At 38.0% G+C, this 15,025-nt stretch overlaps 1 protein-coding gene across 3 annotated transcripts in view; it reads left to right on the top strand.

Annotated features, from left to right (window-relative positions):
* CD28 (CD28 molecule) overlaps positions 1 to 14,765 on the top strand; it is a 69,579-nt gene extending 54,814 nt beyond the window's left edge. For all 3 annotated transcript variants that reach the window (XM_037043529.1, XM_037043526.1, XM_037043527.1), the window contains exons 2-4: positions 8,040 to 8,396; positions 8,649 to 8,773; positions 13,999 to 14,765. In XM_037043529.1, coding sequence (XP_036899424.1) covers positions 8,069 to 8,396; positions 8,649 to 8,773; positions 13,999 to 14,127 — 582 coding nt within the window. In that variant the 5' untranslated portion in view covers positions 8,040 to 8,068 and the 3' untranslated portion in view covers positions 14,128 to 14,765. The remainder of the gene's footprint in view (positions 1 to 8,039; positions 8,397 to 8,648; positions 8,774 to 13,998) is intronic.
* The last annotated feature ends 260 nt before the right edge of the window (positions 14,766 to 15,025 follow it).

Genomic DNA, 15,025 nt, shown 5'->3' with positions numbered 1-15,025 from the left:
AGGATAGTTTAAGGGAGCTTTAGGATAACATGATGCATAACAACATCTGCATCACAGGCATACCAGAAAGAGAAGAGAGAGAGCAAAGGATTGAGAATCTATTTGTAGAAATAATGACTGAAAATTTCCCTAACCTGGTGAAGAAAAAAAAAACAACAAACACTCAAGTTCAGAAAGAATAGAGTCCCAAACAGTATAAACTCAAAGAGGCCCACAAGAAGACACATCACGATTAAAATGGCAAAGATTAAAGACAAAGAGAGAATTTTAAAAACCAGAAGGGAAAGGCAGTTACCTGCAAGGGTGCTCCCATAAGACTCTCAGCTGATTTCTCAACAGAAACATTTTAGGCAAAAAGGTATTAACATGAGTTACTCAAAGTGATGAACAGCAAGAGCTTTTAATCAAGACAACTTAACCCAGCAAGGCTATCACTGAAATTTGAAGGAGAAATAAAGAGCTTCTCAGACAAGAAAAAGCTAAAGGAGTTTATCACTACCAAATCAGGATTACAAGAAATGTTAAAGGGTCTTGAAGAAGGAGAAGAAGAAGGAGGAGGAGGAGGAGAAGGAGGAAAATAGAGGAACATAAAAGAATAAAATGGCAATAAATGTGTACCTATCAGTAGTCATTTTAAATGTAAATGGATTAGATGTTCTAATCCAATGGTATAGGGGACCTGAATGGATAAGAAAACAAGACCCATATATATGCTGTCTTCAAGAGACCCACTTCAGATAAAAGACATACACAGATAAAAAGTAAAGGGATAGAAAAAGATATTTCATGCAAATGGAAATGAAAAAAAAAACTGTGGTAGCAAGGCTTATATCTGAAAGAATTACACTTTAAAACAAAAGTTATATAGTAAGAGACAAAGAAGCACACTACATAATGGGAAATTGATCAATCCAACAGAGAATATATGATCGACACTACAAAGAAAGAAAATTACAGGCTAATATTCCTGATGAACATCGATACTAAAATCCTCAACAAAATATTACCAAACCAGATCCAGCAATACATTGAAAAGATCATACAACCAGAGGGGAGAAGGGAGGGAATTTCAGGGGGAAAAGGTGAAGGGTCTGCAGGAACAATTATAAAGGACACATGGACAATAACAGAGGAGGGGGTGGAATGGGAAAGAGGTGGGGAGGGCTGGGGTGTTGGGCTGGCATGAGAGAAAAAAGCAGAAAACTGTACTTGAACAACAATAAAAAATCATACACTACGATCAAGTGGGATTTATCCCAAGGATGCAAGATTGGTACAATATTTGCAAATCAATAAATGTGATAGACCACATAAATAAAATGAAGGGTAAAAACCACATGATTATATCAATAGATGCAGAAAAAGTATTTGATGACATCTCACATTCATTCATGATAAAAATCCTCAGCAAAGTGGGAATAAAAGGAACATACCTCAACTTATTAAAGGCCATATATGAGAAACTGTAAGTCAACATCATTTTTCAATGGACAAAATTAAAAGCATTTTTCTCAAGATTGGGAACAAGACAGGGACACTTACTTTCCCCATTCTTATTCAGCATGGTACTGGAAGTTCTAGCCACAGCAATCAGATAAGGGAAGAAATAAAAGTCATTCAAATTTGGAAGGAAGAAGTGAAACTGTCATTAGTTGCAGATTACATGACACTGTACATAGAGAATGCTAAAGATCCCACCAAAAAACTACTACTGAACTGATAAATAAATTCAGTAAAGCAGCAGGAAGCAAAATAAATGTTCAGAAATCAGTTGCATTTTATACACTAATAATAAACTGCCAGAAAAAAAACTAAAAAACAATCCCATTTATAATTGCATCAAAAATACCTAGCAATAGATTTAACCAAGGATGTAGAAAACTTGTAAAGTTATAAGACCTTGAAGAAAGGAACTGAAGGAGATACAAATAAGTGGAAGCATATACTATGTTCATGGATAGAAAAAATTAACATCATTAAGATATCCATAATGCCCAAAGCAATCTATACTTTCAACACAATACCTATCAAGATACAAAGGGCACATTTCACATAAGTGGAACAAAAATTTAAAAAATTTATATGGAATCACAAAAAACTCTCAACAGCCACAGTGATCTTGAGAAAGAAACAAAGTTGAAAGAATCATGCTACCTGATATCAAACTATACTGCAAGGCCATAGTGATCAAAACAGCATGGTATTGGCATAAAAGCCAATATACATCAATGGAATAGACTAGGGAGCCCAGAAATAATCCACACCTTATGGTCAATTAATATTTGACAAAGAAAACAAGGGGATAAATTAAAAAATGGGCAAAGAACCTGAATAGATGCTTCTGCAAGGAAGACATACCAGTGGCCAATAGACATATGAAAAGATTCTCAATGTCACTAATTATCCAAAAAATGCAAAGTAAAACCACAACGAGATATCATCTCACATCTGTCAGAATGGCTATCATCAATAAATCAACAAATAACAAGTGTTGATGAGGATGTGGGAAAAAGGCATCCCTTATGCACCATTGGTAGGAATGCAGACTGATGCAACCACTGTGGAAAGCATTATAGAGTTTCTTCAAAAAACTAAAAATGTAACCGCCTTATGATCCAGCAATTCTACTTCTGGGAATAGATCTGTAGAGACCTGAAATACTAATTCAAAAGAACTTAAGCACCCCTATGTCCATTGCAGCATTGTTTCCAATAGCCAAGATTTAGAAGCAGCCCAAGTGCCCATCAGTAGATGAATGGATAAAAGAAGCTGTGGTACATTTGAACAATGGAATACTATGACGCTGTAAAAGAAGAAACCCTTACCTTCAGCTGGGAGAAAAAAGTGAGGGAATTAATCCCCCCCCAAACCCTCATCCCCCGAAAAAACACCTCATAGACAGACAACAATTTGGTGATTACCAGAGAGAAAGGGACGTGGGGCAGATAGAAGAGGGTAATTGGGGGATAAATGGTGATGGAAGGAGATTTGACTTGGGGTGGTGAACACACAATACAGTGTACAGATAATGTATAATAGAATTGTACCCTAAAAGTAATTTAATTTTGTTAACCAATGTCATTGCAATAAATTTAATAACAAAGAAATAAATATTCTGTAACTATGTATGGTGATGGATGTTAAGTATGAGGTCTGTCCAAAAAGCATCCAGCTATGTAATATAAAAAGTACAGACATTTGTTGAAGAATATACAAGAACCATTGTACATAGGACAATGATACCTTGGTTCCTTTCAAAGTAGGCACTTTGGTACTTTACACAAGTTCTCCCAAGAGACATCAGCTGCCTCATCCATCATATATTTTCCTTAATTTCACTGATGGTCTGAAATCTCCTCCCTTTTGAAGTTGATTTTAGTTTTGGGAAAAGCCAGGAGTTGCAGTGTGCCAAATCTGGGTTGTAGAGGGGCTGAGTCACCTGGGTGATGTGATGTTTCCTCAAAAGCCTCTGAACCAGATGGGATGCGTGAGTGGACAAGCTGTGATGAAGCTGCCAATCACCAGTTGGCAAGCTGAATCATCCAAATAGTTTCCCATGGAGAAAAGTTCAAGCTTAATGCAAAACTTGATACAGATTTGTTTGCTCTACTTGCTCAGTCATTTTTTAATGTGATGGCCACACGATACACATGCTCACTCAACTGCATCTGACTAGTACAGTGAAATCCATTGTTAATACATGCACATTCTAGTCTAATTTCCTTGGCTGCCAGGTTACATCCATGTCATGCAAACTGTTCTTATTAGATTAACAATAACTCTTTCTGGACAGACCTTGTATACTTATTGTGGTGATTTTTTTACAACACATTCAAATATCAATTCATTATGTTGTGCACTTGAAACTAATATTTTATATGTCAACTATACATCAATTTAAAAAAAAGAAAGACATTTCCTTCCCTTGCTCAGCTGTTGGAGATGTCATCAACCAGGAGAAAATGAAATGTGTAACCACCAGCCTAGATACTGGGATCTTGAATTGCTCTTCCATGAGAAATTCCTCAACTTGAGAGCTGAGGTAGAATGGCCTGAAGAGAAATCTCAATCAATTTTAACATGCTGAGGTTTGAGTTGGAGGCTTTATGGTGAACTGAAGGAAAATCTATCTTTTAGTTATCTCACTATATTATGCTTTGTGAGGGGAAAATAGTTTTAGAGAGAAAGACCATCACGAAAAACAGAAAACACTGTATTAAGCTCCACAGAGTCATCTGTATTCCCAGGAACATTTTAAGTAATTCCTATTTTCTTTGCAACAATTTCTTAGGGCAGAAGAATGTCTTCTTCATATCTCAGATGTCCAAACTTCACCTCAGTTTCTGAGCCGTCTATTCTGGTTTCGTAATGAATGAAGAAGAGATGTAGGCAAAAGGAAAACAACTTTACTTACTGGTTGGTCTGTGTGGCCTGAGGACAGTCATTGTTAACTCCTTCTCCTCCTCATTTCACTGCATCTAAGCCAATATGGAGTTCTGCTAATTTAGGCTACAAATATTTCATGAATTTATTCACTTCTCTCAAATTGTAGTTCTTTCTAACCTTATCACCTCTTTCCTAGACAGTTACAATTGTATCCTAACTAGTCTCTATCTTTTCATTCTTGGACCCTTCAAATCTACTTTCCATGTTTTTGCTAAAGTAATCTATACAAAACAAAAAGTTGTACACATCACTCTTCAGGTTAAAATTCTTTAATAGATCCTCAGACCTACAGGAGAGATCCCAAGCTATAATCTATGCTGGCTTTGTCAATCTTGTCTTTTAAACTATGGTCCAGCAACAGTGAGGTGGCTGTAATTCCCTATATCAGTCATATTCTTTTGCACCTCCTTATCTTCTCTGCCTCAATTGTTCTTTTTCTCTCTTTGTTTTATTTTCTGCAGAGTTCTCTACCCCAACATACATTCTTACCTTACTCCACCTTTTAAGACTCATCTTAGCTAGGCTAACTTTATGTAATAAAAACTTGTTGAATTAACGCATGCACAATCCTTTAAGATTCAGGTCAGCAGTCACCACCTCCAGGAATCCTTAGCTGGCCCCACAGTTGCTCCCAGAAACCCTGTGTGAGCACTGTGCCACTATTTAAGTAGTTGTCTGCTTATGTCTTTCTTCCCCATCAGACTATGAACTGCCCTAGGACAGAAACTGAACTCTGCTTATCTCTGGGAAATCAATTTTTTTTCTCCTACATGTATCTTGGGAAGGTGTCACACCCTGAGCTACACAAGACATAGTAAGCACACTACTGGAATATAGATAGATGCTATGGAGTGTAGTAACATTGTTTTTCTTCCCGTACTCTCTTCAATTCCTCCACCTCACGGTGGGTGCTAGGCAAAGGACGCCAGACTGGGTAACCATCCAGAGTTTCTTTCCAGCCTTACTCAATTTCCCTGCCCAAGATCCACCAAACCCCTGCCCCCACCCTTTAAAAAAATCTCTGCAAAGAAGTCCTAGTCTCATCTTTTCTCTGATCAGCTTTCAAAGGTGGATCAGGAAGAATCTGAATGCCCGTTACAAGAGAATCCAAATAATTAGTAACAAAAATACAATTCCTGCAGAACTCAGTAAGCAGAAATACAAATACCTAACCTGAACCCCCCAAAAAGGAGGGAAGGTGCTGGCACTTCTTTCTGGGGTTGGTTCTCCCACTCAGAACCTGCCCAATGATTTCTCCTAAGTACACAAAGAAAAAGGCCAAACCAAACAACAACAACAAAAAAAAACAGTTGCATTTTCCTATCAAGACAGGTTGAATTTTTTGGTTCTTTACATGTTTACTTTTTAGTGCTTTTAGGCTATATTTGTTGAATGAAAAATAAATGAAGCTAAAGTTATTGTGGACACACCAATCTCGAATAAGGATTTAGTGAGATGATAGTTAGGCTTAGCTGCTGATAAGAATGATACAGTCAGATCACCATCTTTCATCTAATTGGATATTTATTAAGATCCTATTGTTTGTATAATATACAAAGAAGCATAACATGTGATCCTTGCTCTCAAGAGTCTTGAAAACTAGGGGTCTAGAAGAAATACACACAAATCAAAAACTGAGTGAATTGAAGCATATAAAACAAGAGGCATTCAAAATGTAGAAATTGCTGTACTTTGAAAGTACAAAAGAAACATAAATGAAAAGATTGTAGGCTGATGGCTGTTGGGTCCATTCATTTTCACTGAGATAGTATTATCCGCAATTTAAAAACTAGTGGACCCATAAGCTGGAATTAAATAATTCTGTGGCACTGTCATGAGTGAGTACTTAGAATTAAATCAATCTCATTGTCATTGTATCAATGGCCATTACCTTAGCACAGCTTGTCCAAATATAGTTAATTTACAGAAAAAATTTCTTTGAAGGTAATTAATTCCTGCAAATTTTCAGCTCACTTTTATAGATGTGATACTTTCAACTAAGCAAGATTCTCAGATAGTTGTAGTTTAATTGATCTTTGTAATATATAAAGTGGAAAACAACATTCTAGCATTTTCAAAATGGTGTTTTAAAATATATAGGCGACCCTGGAACAACATGGGTTTGAGCTGTGTGAGTCCACTTACATGCCGAGTTCTCAAATAAATACTGTAAATTATATCCTCTTCTTTGTAATTTTCTTAATAACATTTTTTCTCTAGCTTCATTTATTATAAGAATATAGTATGTAATATATAATATAAAATATATATATTAATCCATTGTTTATGTTATCTGTAAGGATTCAAGTCAATAGTAGGCTATTAGCAAAGCTTTGGGGGAGTCAAAAATTATACATGAATTTTTGACTGCACTGGGGTCGATACCCCTCAACCACACGTTGTTCAAGGGACAACTGTATTTCAACTCAGTCAGTACTGATTCTAGTGGAAATCAATGTCCACAATATTTAATATACAATAAGTAGAGAATCATATAAAACTTATAGGTTGAAATTATAAGACCAATATGTCATACAGACCAATAATCATCCAATAACCAAAAGACATCAAAAGAAATGTTGAGCCCTGGCTGGTGTAGCTCAATGGATTGAGTGTGGGCCTGTGAATCGGAGGATCATGGTTTGATTCCCAGTCAGGTCACATGCCTGTGTTGTAGGCCCAGCACGGGATGCATGAGAGGCAACCATGCATTGATATTTCTCTCCCTCTCTCCTTAAAGATAAATAAATAAAAAATCTTTAAAAAAATGTTGAACCTGACCAAATGGCAAGTGAGTGATACACATAGTAACTGTTTTGAGACCTGAAAAGGGTGAGTCACTAGGCCATGGAGTTAGTGAACAAAGTATGGAGAGAGGAATGCTCACGATGTATTCTTTGGATGCTGACTTAAAAGATCCAGCTAACTGGGAAGGTTTCCGCTTGAGGAAAGGAGGTTGGAAAAGCCTGTGAAGGCCTATGAATTGAGAATAAAAATGAGCTTTTATCTGATAAGTCACTGGTTCCTAAACTTGACTGCAAATTTGAATCTCCTGAGAAACTTTAAAACTAGTCATGCCTGAGTCCTATACCCAGAAATTCTGATTTAACTGAGGCAATTGAGGGTTTGTAGAAGTTCCCCAGGTGATTCTAAAATGTTGTCAGCTTGAGAAATCTCTTAGGCTATAGTAATTTTCAACCCTGACTGAATATTAGCATCAGCTAGGAGAATTTTTAAGATAATACCAAACACGACACACAAAATGGGAGAAAATACTTGCAAATCATATATCGGATAAGGAACTTGATTCAAAACATGTAAAAACCTCTGATAATTCAGCAATAAAAGGGCAATCCAGTTAAATTGGCAAATATCTGAATAGACATGCTCCATTGTTTCATTCAAAGGAGAATGAAAATACCAAGTGGTAAACTTTTAAACTCTTGACATAATTATCTCCAAAAGAGCTCCTGCATCTTTGTCTGCCAAGAAAAGGCCTTTACTGGGGATCTATTTTTTTAATTACTACATTTTGATTTCAGAAAAAAAAGTCTTTATAGCCTTGTTCTAAGCAATGATTGTTCCTTCTCCAGAGAACAAGATTTTGGTGAAGCAGTCGCCCATGCTTGTGGTGAACAACAACGCTGTCAACCTCAGCTGCAAATACACCTACAACCTCTTTTCCAAGGAGTTCCGGGCGTCCCTTTATAAGGGAGCCGACAGTGCTGTGGAAGTTTGTGTTGTGAATGGAAACTACTCCCATCAGCTTCAGTTTCAGTCAAAAACAGGATTCAACTGCGATGGGAAACTGGGCAACGAAACAGTGACATTCTACCTCTCGAATTTGTTTGTTAACCAAACAGACATTTACTTCTGCAAAATAGAAGTCATGTATCCGCCTCCTTACATAGACAATGAGAAGAGCAACGGGACCATTATCCATGTGAAAGGTAACATGCAACTTCAGTGTACCACTCTAAAATAATGGTTTTCAGCTGTAGCCTTGAAAACTCCATCATAATGAATGGTGGGATTGGATAAATCCCAAAGAGCATAGATCAAAGAGGAATTCTATGCATTCTAAGCTGGTGATATTTTGCATATTTTGTTCCCTTTCACATTCTTCCATAACGTTCAGAAGGAAGGAAATCTACTCAAGTGCCACTCCCATATCATTTAATCCATTTTATTCTATTTTTCAGAGAATCGGCTTTGTCCAGCTCACCAAAGTCCTGAGTCTTCTAAGCCATTTTGGGCACTGGTGGTGGTTGATGGAATCTTGGCGTTGTATAGCTTGCTAGTAACAGTGGCTCTTTTTACTTGCTGGGTAAGAGAAGCAGCACTGCTTTTATGTAACTTTTCTACTGCACATGCAATCTGATTGTATTCAAGAATTTTGTCTATGTCATTTATTTTCTGTTTAACATGTGATCTTCATTTTCTTTTTCCCTGCTAGGTTTGAGTAGGTTGTCTTTAGCCTATCCATCCTAATCTGAGGTAAAAATGTGATGGGTGTTCTATTTTCCAGAAGGCACTGGTTAGGTGGCCAGACAGAATAAGATGCCAATTGGTTAAATTAGGGCGGGGGTAGTAAGAGCAGTTACTTTTTTATCCCCATTTGCAATATAATTATGACATATAAAATAGTTTTAATATATACATATATATAAAAATCTAAGCAGCTTGGGAATCTAGACAACTGAAATCAACGAACAACTTTGCTTCAGGGTCAAAAATCATGAGAAATTTGGCTACTGAAGTTATGCATTCAAACCTAGCAAAAAAACTAGGTCTGTTTATCTGAGTCATATTTTTATTTCCTTAGAAGCAGTTGAATTTTGTGAGACCAAGTATGGTGCTGTCATTATGAAACTACAATGAGAATTAGACTTTTCTGGGCTCTCATCACTGAACTGGGGTTTACCGACTTTTGCAAATGTTCATGCAATAAACTTGGTGTATATATATATATACCTTCTTCAATGTTGAATTTTTTGCTGAGGTTTGAGGACCTCTTGATGACCATATCTACTGTTAAGGAGGCACCTCTTTATTAAGGATCTTTCCTGTTCCTTAATAAGCTTTAGAGTATAGAATACCTCATGTACTGATTCCATTTTGTCTTTGAAATTTTTTCTAAAATTTAGATGCATGTATCAGTCATTCCTTCAACAGGAAATGTACCCTTCTAATGGATATTAGTGTAAGAACTATTTATACTCACCATCTATCTAGTATTAAGTACATTTAATGCTTGATGAATGCTTAAATAATAACTTCCATAGAGGTCAAACTAAAGACTTAAGTGAACATGCCTGAAGTATAATATCCACCTTCAAGCAATAATCTATACATTTAACTAGTCTGTACATGGGTCAGATATTTCTGGAAGCCACGTCACGTGAAGCCACACTATTTAGTAAAGTTTTGGTGCTAGGAGGGGTTGGCAGGCATGGTTTTACAGTCATATCAATGCTAGATACAATGTGGGGTGCCCTTCATCTCTTGTTGTCCTGTTGCCAGAGTTTGCCTCTCAGTTGTTCTCCACATACTTCTCCCATTTCAGAAGATCATTTGGGTATTCTGGACATTGGTCATGCTGCCTGTTGCCTAATCTCTGCCTTCTACAGGGTAGGGGACAAAGTAGCTCCTTGTTCCTGGAAATTCTTTATACTAGATATCATCTTGAGAATTTGCCTGCCTTGCCTTCTTCAAGATGCCCAAGCCTGATGGGGCCTTTTTATGTAGTGAAATATTGCCCAAGTTTTTCCTCTGATGTTAGCTGAGTCCCTTTTGTCTTCGCGGATCTGCAGTCTTCATCCAAAGCACCTCCTAGCTTTGAACAACTGTGGTGTTTGCTAATGATTTTATTATTTGGGTTCTTAATTCTTATTTTTTCCTGATCTCATCGAGAATCTCAACTTCTTAAGGTAAAAGCAGTGGCTTTTGGGTTCTCTTCCAGGACAGGTGCTTCTTTGTGATATGCTGAGCTAGGTCAGTAACTGACCTAGGAAGTTGTTCTGGGAGCTGCTTTAACCTTCAGTGGCCAAAAGGGTACTAATTATCATTTACAACTTGTTGTAAATATGCATTAAAATGTCAGTTACTGTAATCAGTCACTAATTTGCTAAGTGACTCAAATCAACCAAAAGGACAAAAGTAGCTTCTCATTTTCAAGGAGTTTTAACAGTTCACTTTCAACTCAGAAACAATGTAGACATTATAAATCTTTGGTGGTATTACTAATTCCCAGTGGAAATCATCTTGCTTTGTCTTGAGAAAGCTTATTTTGGCCTTATTCTGTCTCATAGGATCCCTGTAAACTGGGAAGTTTCAATGTTCGGTGTATCTTATATTTTTGGCCTCTTGTAGTCAATTTGGTTACCTGCTAACTACCCTTTATTTGCATCTCAGACCTAGCTAGGTCTTTGTATTCTTTGACCAAAAGGGTATGAAAAAATATATATGTGTGTATGTGTATATATATGTATATATTTTTACCTTGGGCTCATCTTTTCTTGCTGCTGTTACAGTTTCAGCAACTAGCTCCTGGCTGAACTCTGCCAGTCCATTAAGGATCCCTAAAGTTTAGCCTTTTCCTGGGCACATTTTTAGGATCCTATTTTTGACTGGTCTGCACTGTGCCTTGGTGCAAGTTGCTGTTTTCTGGAACTTCCTGAGGGCTCGTGACGTGCTACCGTAGGCAGTTCTAGGCTGAGTGGGTTTCTGGGAGCAGCTGCAGATTCTATCTCAGTTCTTGACCTATTGCTGACATTTGAATAAATAAAGAGCTTCCCTAGGCCAGGCTGCCACAGATCAGCACCTGCTACTCTCACTCAATCCTCCATTCACTGAATTACCTTGTATAAACCTTGGGTCTTGCTGTTACTCTCAGGAAACAAGTGGGTAAAGGCTGTGGTGAAGGGAAGGGCAAGGGTGATGGGTCCTAAAATCATACAGGTTTAGCAGACATTGCAGAATGGTAAAGGGGCACAGTAGATGACCCAGTTACACAGACACATAAAGTAAGTAGGCTGTAAACACATGTACATATGCTAAGTGCACATAGACACTGGGGGTTCTGTGTAGTCTTCACAGTCATGCGTGTGTCACTTCCATTCTACTGTTGTGTTTAGAGTTTGGGTGGTGATGACTAAACCCACCATTCAATAACAGTGTGAGGGTAAGCATGGAAGTTGATTGCAGTAGATCTTTCATAGTCTTTGTGTGCAACCTGGAGAACCCAGAACTGAGACATCTTCATTTTGGGGCACTCTCTAACAGGTATAGTTTTATTTGGGTATCTGGAGACAAAAACTGTCACTTGGGAATCTGGCAAGGGGAGTCCTCAAGGTGGGAATAAATACTAAAATGATCCCCAGGGTATCACCAGCAGCCTTCTACATTGAGTTGGGGACAGACATTTCCACATCCTTTTTCCTGTCCAAGGGAACTCCTGTCTTTGATTTATAGAACAAACATAGAATCAAGATATTTGAAGAGCTAATTCCTTCATGCATTTGGTTTCCATGACTACATCTCTCTGAATGAATCCCCCAATTATGTGTGTTTAATGCTATTTTCTTCTTAGTTCCAGCTAAATAACCCATCCATCATCTCAAGTCCCAAATGACTAAAGCAGAATTTATAACCTCCTTCAAACACTCTTCTCCTGCTGTTTTGCCTTATGTCTATGGGTGAAACACTGTCTTTCTAGTCATCTAGGCTCAAATAGTGAATCATCTTTGGGTATGACCAAGAAGGAGAAGTCAAGTAGTCTAACAATACTCACGCTGATTTGATGATACATTTTGTAGCCATTGTTTCTTTTCATTCCATGATTTTTTCATGACCAGACTCTAGATTAGGATTTCTCAGTCTTAGCACAATAGACATACTAGGTTGGACAATTCTTTGTTGATGGGGCCTGCCCTGTGCAACATAGGACATGTAGCAACATCTCTGGCCTCTATCCACTAGATGCCAGTAGCGTTTCTCCCAGGTATGACAACCCAAAATGTCACTAGGATATTGTCAAAAGTCCCCTGGAACAGGGAATAATGGAGGTAGACGTGGCAAGACTGAGGTTTAGGAGGTCTGGCTTCACTCACAGAGATGAGAAACACTGGGAGAGGACCAGATTTTAGGGCAAGATCTTGAGTTTTGTTTTAGATATGTTGAGTTTAAAATGACTTTGAAGCCTCGTCCAGAGCTATAGGTTTAGGTAAATAGATGGTAACTGAAGCTGTGAATGTTGATGAGCATGACTAGGGAGAGTGAGGATGGAGTGAGAAGCGGAAAAGGCCTATGGCAAAGCAATGGGAAAGTCTAATACTGAATGGCTAGTTAGAGAAGGATGAGCTTTCAGAGGGGGCAGGAAAGAGTGATCAGAGAGGCAGGGTGAAAATCTGGATGATACCATCTCATGGAGAGCAAAGCGGAAGGGTGTTTCAAAAGGGAGAGAAGAATCAATAATAAAGAATGCTGCTGAGGGTTCAAGAAGATGAGGACTGAAAAAATGTTAGTCGTTTTTAGTAATGCGAAGGTCAGTGTTTTTCCAACCTTTCTTAGCACTTACTCATGCCTCTTTGACAAGGAAGTATGAAGTGCTGAGGTAGAAATACATGGAAATAAGACCAGGCTGAAGTCATTTGCTTGCTAATTTATGCAGGAGTTCGTATCATTCATGTGCAGTGTATCTACTTATGCATCAGGCCTACATGCCAAGAAATAGGCATTTTTTTCCATAATAAAAAATTCCAAATCCAAAAATCTGGATGGCTTTCTATTTAAAAAATTTTGATGGGTCTTTTATCAAATGTATAAATTTTACCATCACATTGATCTGGAGAAGGTGTTCCTTAATCAAAACCTTGCTAAGATTCAAGGAGGTGTAATTAATTCTTGCTGCAGGTTAAATATTGTCCCACTTTCCTCACCCCTGGCAGAAATTCATCCAGGGTGAGCTGAACCTGAGGAATAAAGATGAGTGGCTCTATTGTCTTTATGGAAATGGAAATACATATGAAGGAATAGGAATGTAACTAGTTGTCTAGAACTGTCTTCCCATTAATTTGGAATGCACTGCTGTGAATTTATTATTACTCCAGACCCTGAGGGGCTGAAGATCCTCTTTGGTTATAGAAAAATAGCTGGTTAAACAAATGGCTAATGTAAGAAGATTGCAGTGGGGATGTTTAACCTTTGCAAATGAGGAAGGGCCTTCAAGAGTATTTACTTATCAACAGCAGATATGTTAATTAGACACACTTCTGAAATTCAGGTTCAATGACTATGTGGAGAGTATCAGGGGTACATTTTTCTAAAATACTTTCTTTGATTCAGATTTTTCAAGTTGATTTAAAAGAGTCCAAAGTAGTTAGGTTTGATTAGTCATGATCCAAGTTCAAGGCGCTTAATGAATTCTGGTGTTCAGTTTCCTTTGACAGTCCATGGTTGGAAAAGTTGGCCCCAAAGTCTTAGAACTCCTCCCATGACATCTCCCTGCGTGTGCTTGGCCCCTTCACAGTGACATTTCCTTTTTTTTTGCAGATGAAGAATAAGAGGAACAGGATCCTTCAGAGTGACTACATGAACATGACCCCCCGGAGGCCGGGGCCCACCCGCAGACACTACCATCCCTATGCCCCAGCACGAGACTTTGCAGCCTACCGCTCCTGACACGGACGCCTATCCAGATGCCAGCCGGCTGACACCCCTTCACCTGCTCAACACCACTGCTCTGGATAGGAAAGGACTGCCTCATCTTCAGCCGGCCGTCTCAGGCCCCTGTTAGGCCACAAATGCCAAGTTTTCTTGACCAACTAGACCAAAGAACATTATTTTGAGACTCTGAAGTGAAGTTAAAGAATATTACAATGGCAGCCTAAATCTTGTAGTGTCATGACCAAAATTCAAACTTACTGTGTATTTATTGACTTGACTGAGAGATTAGGGTAGAAAATAAAGTGAGTGATTTTTGCTAGCCTTAAACTCTGCTTACAATTTTACTACTTTCTGAACCCCTGCACATGGCAGTCAAGTGAAATGTGATAATGAAGGACTTTATAGATGGAGAGGGAAGGTTAGAAAATCATTCCCTGTGCTTAAATAGGGGTTTAGGGGGATCGTTTGAAGTGAGGGTTGAAGGGTAGAGAGACTTAAACATTTTTAAGTCATGAAAACACTGCTTCAAAATTATGAAATGAGCCACTCAGTTCCTATTTAATATTTTCCTTTTAGTTTAGAAAGATATAGACATTATCTTTGGTGAATTCTGTTCATATTTAGTCATTTTGACCAATGGAATACCTTCAAAGCAATGTAAAAGCAAACGGACTTGTTTTCCTTACTCCCTGTGGTGGAAATTCAATGTAGTCTTCACAATATGAATAAAAAAATAAAGTGGTCTTTCCACACCAAGGAAGAATATGCTTGGAAATAAGGCCACTTGATATCAAAACTATTTAAATACTATGAAGGGTAATTTGTTTAGCAGCACATTACAGTCAACTCCTGTAGGGGGCTTTTCTGTTCCATATTATTTCAGGTTTGCACAGCTGGTCTCTTTATTGTCTGT

Source organism: Sturnira hondurensis, unplaced genomic scaffold (assembly GCF_014824575.4).
Source record: "Sturnira hondurensis isolate 20B ecotype Veracruz unplaced genomic scaffold, ASM1482457v3 Scaffold0004136, whole genome shotgun sequence".
Classification (NCBI taxonomy): domain Eukaryota; kingdom Metazoa; phylum Chordata; class Mammalia; order Chiroptera; family Phyllostomidae; genus Sturnira; species Sturnira hondurensis.
This window is presented reverse-complemented; position numbering and strand designations above follow the sequence as displayed.